The sequence below is a fragment of the Salmo salar genome, chromosome 02 (assembly GCF_965601325.2).
Source record: "Salmo salar chromosome 02, fSalSal1, whole genome shotgun sequence".
NCBI lineage: Eukaryota > Metazoa > Chordata > Actinopteri > Salmoniformes > Salmonidae > Salmo > Salmo salar.
Window position 1 is genome coordinate 89,831,707 of NC_138292.1, and position 11,825 is coordinate 89,843,531.

General features: G+C 43.4%; 1 protein-coding gene across 1 annotated transcript; it reads right to left on the bottom strand.

Moving 5' to 3' along the window:
- Positions 1-971: 971 nt before the first annotated feature.
- LOC123740634 (uncharacterized) lies at positions 972-11,629 on the bottom strand. Its single transcript, XM_082968886.1, has 2 exons — positions 10,723-11,629; positions 972-4,796 (listed from the first exon to the last, which is right to left on the bottom strand). The coding sequence occupies exons 1-2, from the start codon at positions 11,054-11,056 to the stop codon at positions 3,472-3,474; spliced, it is 1,659 nt and encodes a 552-aa protein (XP_082825012.1). The 5' UTR covers positions 11,057-11,629; the 3' UTR covers positions 972-3,471.
- Between the last annotated feature and the right edge of the window lie 196 nt (positions 11,630-11,825).

Consider the following 11,825-nt stretch of genomic DNA (forward strand, 5'->3'; position numbering starts at 1 on the left):
TGTAAACTACAGTGGTTCAATGTTTCCAGGAATAGGCTCAATCTATTCCCAAACATACCTAATCAATTAGTTGTTTTTCAAAAATATTTTTACCTGCAGGAATATTTTCACATTTCAATCTCATGGTTAGTTCCTAGGATAATGTAACTCGTACATTTACATCTGTCAATACTTCTTAAATGGGGTACAGGTTTAAAATAATTACAGGTTTAAAACAATTACAGGTGCACCTTACTATCTTATACTATACCATAAATGGTCTTAACTAGTAAACACAGATTCTAGTTTTCATCCAGTTCACACAGATAGCCGACTCAGCCTCAGAGCCTCCTGACTGGGCCCTGTTTACACCTCCACACAGGAATGCACACTCAGAGCCTCATGACTGGGCCCTGTTTTCACCTCCACACAGGAATACACACTCAGAGCCTCCTGACCGGGCCCTGTTTTCACCTCCACACAGGAATACACACTCAGAGCCTCCTGACTGGGCCCTGTTTACACCTCCACACAGGAATACACACTCAGAGCCTCCTGACTGGGCCCTGTTTTCACCTCCACACAGGAATACACACTCAGAGCCTCCTGACTGGGCCCTGTTTGCACCTCCACACAGGAATACACACTCAGAGCCTCCTGACTGGGCCCTGTTTGCACCTCCACACAGGAATACACACTCAGAGCCTACGGGGCTTTCCTAAAAACTCCACTTTGTGTGTGTCGCGCACCTCTTTCTTTAAACTACGTTCGAGATGTGGTATCCACTCAGCTCGCTGCCTCTGGAGATGTACTGATGTATATACTATTCTGATGGTATCCACTTGGCTCGCTGCCTCTCAGATCAAAGGTGGGTCCATCTGCTCCGTTCCCGAAGTGTGGTCACCCTGAGATCCCAAGTTAGAGGGATCCCTCATGCACCATTTACCCAGGTCATCAGGAGCAGTCACCAAGTCAAGATTCACATCCCCAAATGTGGTTGTTAATTTCTTTAATATCAAATGAGGTGAGACAAACTTATCATACAAGTCAGTTATTCTTAAACTAAATATTTATTCACTTATAAGGGAGCAGGTCAATACAACGTACACATATAAAGTGAATCAATTGAGTGCCCTACGATAATGATGGCTGGTGGACCTACGGGACAAAAGTACAAAGGTCTTTTATAGCCCCTTTCAACCTACATGACGAACAATAGATGTACAGAACGGGTCACAAGGTTAAGATTTGTATGAAAGATACTTATTATTCTCAGCAGACAGAATCTGCTGTAAAAACACTACTCTTTGTGTCGAGACCAGGGTCTGGCCCTGGGGTCATCTCTCCCTGGTACCATATAGAACAGAAACATTAACTCATGCTCTGGAATCCAGTCTCTTTAGGTTTTATCACACAAAAGACATTGTAAATCTCCTGTCAGTGTTTTCTCCCAGAGGCCCATCCTCAGTAGAACACAGACACAATAGTTCTAAGAACACTATTCTGTTGCATAAAACAACCATTTGATGCAATAAAAGTATTATAACATAATCTTGCAGTTTTGCTCTCAGTGTCCACTGAAAGTTGCCTAGTAACAACAACTGGGATATAAAAGTCACCCACCATGAGACCCACTAAATCTGCCCAAGAAGAGGCAAACAAAATAAAAACCCACACCAAACTTAAAGACAGGAAGCAAACCAAAAAGGTGGAGCAACTAAAGGTGTTGACTCTCCACATGTATCAAGACAACTGGAGCACTGGGCCAGACACTCTTAAATAGAACCTGGACCAGCTCAGGTGAAACACCTTCCCACTAACGAGATGGACAAGCCAGCACAGGTGTAACACATACTGACTAACGAGGTGACACCAATCAGTGCGTCCTACGTGCTAACGAGCTAGACGTGCTAACGGGCTACACGTGCTAACGAGCTAGACGTGCTAAAGTCCAACCTCAAAACAAAATGGAAAAACCAAAGACTAACACCTTAAAAGTTTGCTTACCACCAACAGAAAACAACTTCAATTTCACATTATAATCAACTACAATGCTTCACCTTCTACAATATAAACATGGTGTCTACTGGCTGTCAACAATTTAAAAAAACAAGAAAAAAACCTTGTCTTCCTAAAACTCACTAGCTTCTGGAACAAATTTTTTATCTTTTTTTCCCCACTAGCTTCTAGAACTCTGGTCCCCGTGGAACAAAAAATACGGAAAAGAATAAGAGATAAAACATATTCGCCAATACGGAAAACCAGTCAAAATAAAATGTAATCAATGGCAACGCACTGGCTAACGCAAAAATTTTTAACTGCCCACAATCAGCAACCAAGTTGTCCTTACCACGGACATGTCTGATTTCAAGCTTCTCTCTCTTTTCAGGGTTCACTAGATAGGCATGTTGTTGGATCGGGGCCCAGTCCCCAATGTCATGCTCTAGTACATTTGGGTTGGCACATCTGAGAATGAACCCTGATATTCTAATAGCAGGGCAACAATGTCAATATAATTGTACCAAAAATTGTCAGTTGGTTGCATAAATAAATATTTGGTTGCATAGTCCTTTTTTCAAAGTATTTTCAATTACATTTTTCTAGGTGGGATAGCCCAATGTCAAAACACAGTTTTAACATGTACAAATCAATAACCAATATGCAGAAACAGTTTGTGATATATTGAAAACCTAAACATAAAATGGGCCACACTGCATACACAAACATCTGCCACAATAATCATATTACTTTTTAAAAACAAGCACCTTATAAACTGCACAAGCTCCAAAAACGCTGTTGTTTTGACAAGTAGCAATAAATCACTGATATCGATTAGGGGTGAAATCAGGTTGTACGGGATGTTGAAACTAACACAACTAAAAAAACACATGGAAATGGGAGATATATTTTACCTCACTGGTTAGAGGACAACCTGCAGAAGACAGTCAGCTACATTTTGGAGTGATACATTTAAATGTAGGGGTCGCTAAACAAAGGAACACAACACTTATTTGTCATAACTCATCGCTAAAATCATTTGTGCGAGAGGAGGGAGATGAGGTTGCACGTCCTGTTAAAACTAACAGCTCAAAAACCACACGGAATCTGGGAATAATGTGTACATCACTGGTTAGAAGACAATTTGTAGAAAACAGCTCGCTACATTTTGAAGTGTTGCATTTTGATTCAAGTGGGTCACCAACGTGGTAAGTGTAACACAACTCTTTTTGTGTTAGTCACTTTTTGTTAAATCACATAAATAGTAACTCTTTCATTTCAGAGCCTGGATTTCCCCATTGAGGCTAATATCCATATCATGTTGAAATCAATAGAACAGGGGACAAACGTTTAGGGTTCTACATTGTGACATCATTACAATACTGCTACTACAATGTTAAAACTTTCTACATTGTGACATTAATTCATAGATATCATGAAACAACTCCTCCATGTATGTATTTTCTGATATTTGATCAGAGATTTTTTATCAGATTATCTCTGGTCACAGGTATGAGGTTTCTCTCCTGTGTGTGTTCTCTGGTGTTTAGTCAGACCACCAGACTCAGTAAAACTCTTCCCACACTGACCACAGCTATACGGTTTCTCTCCTGTGTGTGTTCTCTGGTGTACTGTCAGCTGGCTAGATTGAACAAAACTCTTCCCACATTGACCACAGCTATACGGTTTCTCTCCTGTGTGCGTTCTCTGGTGTAAAGTCAGATGGTCAGATCTAGTAAAACTCTTCCCACATTGATCACAGCTATAAGGTTTCTCTCCTGTGTGCGTTCTCTGGTGTAAAGTCAGCTGGCCAAATGTAGTAAAACTCTTCCCACATTGATTACAGCTATAAGATTTCTCTCCTGTGTGTATTCTCTGGTGCACTGTCAGATGGCCAGATTTATGAAAACTTTTCCCACATTGACCACAGCTATAAGATTTCTCTCCTGTGTGTATTCTCTGGTGCACTGTCAGTTGGCCAGATTGACTAAAACTCTTCCCACATTGACCACAGCTATAAGGTTTCTCTCCTGTGTGTATTCTCTGGTGTAGAGTAAGATAGGTAGATGCCGCAAAACCCTTCCCACATTGACCACATCTATACGGTTTCTCTCCTGTGTGTATTCTCTGGTGTAGAGTAAGATAGGTAGATGCCGCAAAACCCTTCCCACATTGACCACATCTATACGGTTTCTCTCCTGTGTGTATTCTCTGGTGTAGAGTAAGATTGCTAGATGCAGCAAAACCCTTCCCACATTGACCACAGATATAAGGTTTCTCTCCTGTGTGTATTCTCTGGTGTAAAGTCAGATGGTCAGATTGAGTAAAACTTTTCCCACATTGATCACAGCTAAAAAGTTTCTCTCCTGTGTGCTTTCTCTGGTGTAAAGTCAGATGGTTAGATCTAGCAAAACCCTTCCCACACTGACCACAGATATAAGGTTTCTCTCCTGTGTGTATTCTCTGGTGCACTGTCAGATAGCTAGATTGAACAAAACTCTTCCCACATTGACCACAGCTATAAGGTCTCTCTCCTGTGTGGATTCTCTGGTGCACTGTCAGAGATGTAGATTGAACAAAACTCTTCCCACATTGAGTACAGCTATAAGGTCTCTCTCCTGTGTGGATTCTCTGATGAATTTTAATGCCTGAGGAGGTGAATCTCTTCCCACAGTCAGAGCAGCAGTGAGATTTCTTCCCTGTGGATCTCTGCAGGTGTTTATTGAGGTGTTCTGATCTGGAGAGACTCTTCTCTGCCTCTTCAGCATCAAGAGGTTGTTGAGACTCCCCAGAGGATCCACAACTGTCCCGCCTCTCTCCTGTGTGAACAACAAAGACAGACAGATGGTTAAAGGCCCACAACAGCAGTAATCCACTGTAAAAGGTGATGCCAACAGCGCAGCCACGATGTTGTACAACAATTGACGTCTGTAATGAATGTTAAAATTATTTGACAATTGTCTTAAAATTAGCTAGAATAGTCACATTTTGTCTTGTTTTCACATTAGTAGTAAAATCGATGATGGTAGGCTAGAAATAAGATAAAGTTATTGAAACTCGAAGCAGTGTGCCAGACAACTTTTTGTATCCAATGTAGGCCCCTTTTTGTGTTTGCTAAAATTGCGGCACGAGGGCGATGCACATGCAATTTGATTGCAGAAACTCCTCCCTGCTAATGAGGAAACCGCTAGTTATGGATGTAGTATATCTGCCTGGAGCAAAAATGGTGAGCAAAGATTTTAGTTTTTCACAATGTATTCTGAATGTGAACGGGGGAAAACTCAGGGGAGAAACCTCCATTTCCAGGTTGCTTATGAGTGCATTTCACACTACTTTGGATTATAATTGTAAGGCTCGTTTGAATGTCCTGCTTAATATAATGTTTGTGTCATCATCTCAAATAAACCACTTTGTACTTAAAAACACTTCAACCAGTAAAATGCTCTTTGGCTTTTCAATCAGCTTGACAATGAGGGTTTGTACAGTTTGCCAAATTGGCCCATAACTTCACCTAACAGTAACATAGACCTACTGTAGGACCCATAACTTCACCTAACAATAACATAGACCTACTGTAGGGCCCATAACTTCACCTAACAATAACATAGACCTACTGTAGGGCCCATAACTTCACCTAACAACAACATAGACCTACTGTAGGACCCATAACTTCACCTAACAATAACATAGACCTACTGTAGGGCCCATAACTTCACCTAACAATAACATAGACCTACTGTAGGGCCCATAACTTCACCTAACAAAAAATATAGGAAAATAGCTCTGTGTGTTGTACAATAGCCTATCCATCAAAGAACAGTTCTCTACACATTATGAGCTAAGTATCTCTGTGTCCAAACAGACTAACGAGACCCTACAGTAAATCAAGCAGACAATAACACTTTATAAAACTTTTTTCCGTACTTCCGGTTTGGAGCGAGCAGTCGCACTTCGCTTCGCTCCACAGGTAATATTACACTTCACTACATTACAACGGCTTGATTTGTTTGATCTGAGCAATTCTTCTTAGCTAGCTACATAGCCGTCTTTGTATCAAAGATAATTGTGTAGTTTAGAGTAATTGAGTAATTATCGAGGCTAGCTATCTTCGTCCTCCTAACGTAGTCAACACTGCTAGCTGCTAGCTAGCTAGTCATCACTGCTAGCTAGCCAACTTCTACCGACTAGCAGCACTGTAGAAACTATTACATTACAACGTAACGACTTGATTAGTGTAGTGTTAGTGTTAGTTAGCCAGCTACATAGTTGTCTTTGCTGTCTCTGTATCTAAGATAATTGTGTAGTTTGAGTAATTATCGAGGTGAGCTAGCCAGCCGCGACGCGGCGCCAGACCTAGTCAACACACCTAGTCATCATTAACCCACTGCTAGCTAGCCAACCGTTACCGACTAGCAGCGCTGTAGATACTAATACTTTACAACGGAACGATTTGACTAGTGTAGTGTTATCTAGCTAGCTACTTAGTTGTCTTTGTCATAGCTTGATAATTGTGTAGTTTAGTAATTACCGAGGTTAACTAGCCAGCCATCGAGGTTAGCTAGCCAGCTATTTCCGTCCCCCGCGACGCCATTTTTCCTAACCCAGCCAACTATTACCGACGAGCAGCATTGTAGAAACTAAATACATTACAAGGAACGTCTTGATTAGTGTTATGTTAGCTAGCTAGCTACAAAGTTGCTTTGTATCATGACAAGGTGTAGTACTGAAACTATCGAGGTTACCTAGCCAGCTACACGTTCAAAGTCAACAACGCAGCCACTGCTAGCTAGCCTACTCCACCAGCCAGCAGCACTGTATCATTTTAGTCAATAAGATTTTTGCAAAGTAAGCTTAACTTTCTGAACATTCGAGACGTGTAGTCCACTTGTCATTCCAATCTCCTTTGCATTAGCGCAGCCTCTTCTGTAGCTTGTCTACTATGTGTCTGTCTATCCCTGTTCTCTCCCCTCTGCACAGGCCATACAAACGCTCCACACCGCGTGGCCGCTGCCACTCTAACCTGGTGGTCCCAGCGCGCACGACCCACGTGGAGTTCCAGGTCTCCGGCAGCCTCTGGAACTGCCGGACTGCGGCCAACAAGGCTGAGTTCATCTCAGCCTATGCTACCCTCCAGTCCCTAGACTTCCTGGCGCTGACGGAAACATGGATTACCACAGATAACACTGCTACTCCTACTGCTCTCTCCTCGTCTGACTACGTGTTCTCGCATACCCCTAGAGCGTCGAGCCAGCGGGGTGGTGGCACTGGAATCCTCATCTCTCCCAAGTGGACATTCTCTCTTTCTCCCCTGACCCATCTGTCTATCTCCTCATTTGAATTCCATGCTGTCACAGTTACCAGCCCTTTCAAGCTTAACATCCTTATCATTTACCGCCCTCCAGGTTCCCTTGGAGAGTTCATCAATGAGCTTGACGCCTTGATAAGTTCCTTTCCTGAGGATGGCTCACCTCTGACAGTTCTGGGTGACTTTAACCTCCCCACGTCTACCTTTGACTCATTCCTCTCTGCCTCCTTCTTTCCACTCCTCTCCTCTTTCGACCTCACCCTCTCACCTTCCCCCCCTACTCACAAGGCAGGCAATACGCTTGACCTCATCTTTACTAGATGCTGTTCTTCCACTAATCTCATTGCAACTCCCCTCCAAGTCTCCGACCACTACCTTGTATCCTTTTCCCTCTTGCTCTCATCCAACACTTCTCACTCTGCCCCTACTCGGATGGTATTGCGCCGTCCCAACCTTCGCTCTCTCTCTCCCGCTACTCTCTCCTCTTCCATCCTATCATCTCTTCCCTCTGCTCAAACCTTCTCCAACCTATCTCCTGATTCTGCCTCCTCAACCCTCCTCTCCTCCGTCTCTGCATCCTTTGACCTCTTTCTCCCCTCTCTCTCCAGATGAAATCTCGCGTCTTGTGACGGCCGGCCGCCCAACAACCTGCCCACTGGACCCTATCCCCTCCTCTCTTCTCCAGACCATTTCCGGAGACCTTCTCCCCTACCTCACCTCGCTCATCAACTCATCCTTGACCGCTGGCTACGTCCCTTCCGTCTTCAAGAGAGCGAGAGTTGCACCCCTTCTGAAAAAACCTACACTCGATCCCTCCGATGTCAACAACTACAGACCAGTATCCCTTCTTTCCTTTCTCTCCAAAACTCTTGAACGTGCCATCCTTGGCCAGCTCTCTTGCTATCTCTCTCAGAATGACCTTCTTGATCCTAATCAGTCAGGTTTCAAGACTGGGCATTCAACTGAGACTGCTCTTCTCTGTATCACGGAGGCTCTCCGCACTGCTAAAGCTAACTCTCTCTCCTCTGCTCTCATCCTTCTAGACCTATCTGCTGCCTTTGATACCGTGAACCATCAGATCCTCCTCTCCACCCTCTCTGAGCTGGGCATCTCCGGCGCGGCCCACGCTTGGATTGCGTCCTACCTGACAGGTCGCTCCTACCAGGTGGCGTGGCGAGAATCTGTCTCCGCACCACGTGCTCTCACCCCTGGTGTCCCCCAGGGCTCTGTTCTAGGCCCACTCCTATTCTCGCTATACACCAAGTCACTTGGCTCTGTCATATCCTCACATGGTCTCTCATATCATTGCTATGCAGATGACACACAATTAATCTTCTCCTTTCCCCCTTCTGACAACCAGGTGGCGAATCGCATCTCTGCATGTCTGGCAGACATATCAGTGTGGATGACGGATCACCACCTCAAGCTGAACCTCGGCAAGACGGAGCTGCTCTTCCTCCCGGGGAAGGACTGCCCGTTCCATGATCTCGCCATCACGGTTGACAACTCCCTTGTGTCCTCTTCCCAGAGTGCTAAGAGCCTTGGCGTGACCCTAGACAACACCCTGTCGTTCTCCACTAACATCAAGGCGGTGACCCGATCCTGTAGGTTCATGCTCTACAACATTCGCAGAGTACGACCCTGCCTCACACAGGAAGCGGCGCAGGTCCTAATCCAGGCACTTGTCATCTCCCGTCTGGATTACTGCAACTCGTTGTTGGCTGGGCTCCCTGCCTGTGCCATTAAACCCCTACAACTCATCCAGAACGCCGCAGCCCGTCTGGTGTTCAACCTTCCCAAGTTCTCTCACGTCACCCCGCTCCTCCGCTCTCTCCACTGGCTTCCAGTCGAAGCTCGCATCCGCTACAAGACCATGGTGCTTGCCTACGGAGCTGTGAGGGGAACGGCACCTCCGTACCTTCAGGCTCTGATAAGGCCTTACACCCAAACAAGGGCACTGCGTTCATCCACCTCTGGCCTGCTCGCCTCCCTACCTCTGAGGAAGCACAGTTCCCGCTCAGCCCAGTCAAAACTGTTCGCTGCTCTGGCACCCCAATGGTGGAACAAGCTCCCTCACGACGCCAGGACAGCGGAGTCAATCACCACCTTCCGGAGACACCTGAAACCCCACCTCTAAGGAATACCTGTGATAGGATAAAGTAATCCTTCTAACCCCCCCATAAAAGATTTAGATGCACTATTGTAAAGTGGTTGTTCCACTGGATATTATAAGGTGAATGCACCAATTTGTAAGTCGCTCTGGATAAGAGCGTCTGCTAAATGACTTAAATGTAAATGTAAATGTATAAACATCAATTTGTTAGGGATGTTGGATTCAAAGTGGAGCACGGCATAACTTTCTTTACCAGAGTAATGAATGAAGAAGCACTTTGGTTGTTGTTGCATGTCGTGATGTTTGTCATGTGACTGTCATTCAGAAAATGATTTCCTGGATCAGCTGATGATAGTTGAACATGTGACTGTAACTAAACAGCTACAGTATTAAGTATTATGTGTAATTATTGAAGAACCACATTAATGACAGTATCCATTTGGGTGTTGTCAATAAAGTTAAGGTGACTCTCGGTTAGAACCATTGGATTTAGCAAACTCTGAAATGATTTAGGATTTTTGTGCCCATGAAAACTATTTTCCCAGCGTAATATAAGGAGACACTAAATGTTACGTAGGTAGAGTGTATTTCAGAGATCTGAATACAAAAAAACTGTCCTAACAGGACAATAACCAAAACCACGAGGCCAAATCTACACTGGAGGAACTTACCAAGATGACATTGAATGTTCCTGAGTGGCCTAGTTACAGTTTGGACTTAAATCGTCTTGAAAGTCTATGGCAAGACTTGAAAATGGCTTTCCAGCAATAATCAACAACCAACTTGACGGAACATGAATGATTTTAAATAGAATAATGAATATTCACATGAAGATCAGTCGCCTATTGGATGACATCACGACTTCCTATCAAGCCAACTCCTTGAAGGCCTTACTTTGACATCACTCCTTCTAGTTTGCAGATCTCTAAAAAAAAAAAAACTATTTTGCTCAAAACATTTATTTGTTTCCCTTTAGTGTGTTTATACTTTACTGTATTTATATATCCATTTTCAACAGGAAAAGTTTAAAAATCCCTGGAGGACGTCATGAACAATTCACACAGTACAAAAACATATTCAAGTGTAGAATGCCCTTTTAAAAATCACACATTAGTTCAACAACTGCAGAGTTTGTGTCCCTGTTTTATTAGATAGTACTCACTGTATTTACTGGTGTTAATCAGATCAATGTCCCTGTTTTATAAGATAGTACTCACTATATTTACTGGTGTTAATCAGATCAATGCCCCTGTTTTATTAGATAGTACTCACTGTATGTACTGCTGTTAATCAGATCAATGTCCCTGTTTTATTAGATAGTACTCACTGTATTTACTGGTGTTAATCAGTTCTCCAGTCTTCTCTTCTTCGTCCTCCTCTAATGTGACAGTAATCTCCCCCTCTTCATCCTCCACTCCAAAAACTGCATCCTCCTCCTCTTTCACTCTGAAGGTGTCTTTCTCTGTAACGTCTTTCTCTTCTTCTTTCACTGTAACAGCCTCACCCTCTACTTGTCTTTGTAGTGTGACATCCTCCTCTTCCTCTTTCACGACAACGTTCAGCCACACTCCCTCTTTCACCTCCTCTTTCACGAGAGCTTCTTTCTCCGTCCAGCAGACCTCCTCTTCTTTAGCAGGAAGAGAGTAGCTTAGTGAACTCATGGTCGGGGATAATAGCTAGTTAGCATTAGCGACTAGACTAGTGCTAACTTAACCAGCCAGCTAGCTGACTTACAACGTAAATATTAAATTTAATGGGGTAGCTAGTTGTTTCCACATAAGTATGTTTAAAGCAAAGTGGCAAATAAACCACGAAATTGTCTAAAGAGCTTGAATGTTCAGACTGTCGGCTAGCGAGCTAGCGAGGTGGCTGCAGTTGTTGAAGAAGCGTTCCGTCCACTAGATTATACGTCACACTAGAAACATCGGCTGAAAGACACATATCGCCATCTGCTGTCTGGAGGGTGGAAACGCAGTTGAGGAGGGACAACTTTTTTTCTTCTTTATTGAGTTGTAATATTATAAAGCAGTTTAGGGAAACGTTTTTTTTCTCTCCATTAAATATGAATATTATATCAACACGTACAAAGAGCAACAAGTGTTGTTTGATTAGTTCAGATTTTTATGAGAATTTCAAACAAACTCTACATCTACTCCACATCTGTATTTCTGATTCAGTCAAATAATTAGATATCAAAATAAGCACCTAGTTATTGATACCCTTGATAAAGATGATAAAGAATTGCTGTATAAAATAAATCATTAAACTTTACCCACTACTAGGATATTTTAGCCCAAAACCTGGTTACCTCTCTGCTAGGAGGCTGAAACTTGGCCTTAAGTGGGTCTTCCAGCAAGACACATCAACGTCCACGAAGAAATGGTTAATCGGGCACAAAATCAACGCTTTCAATGGCCATCTCAGTCTTTG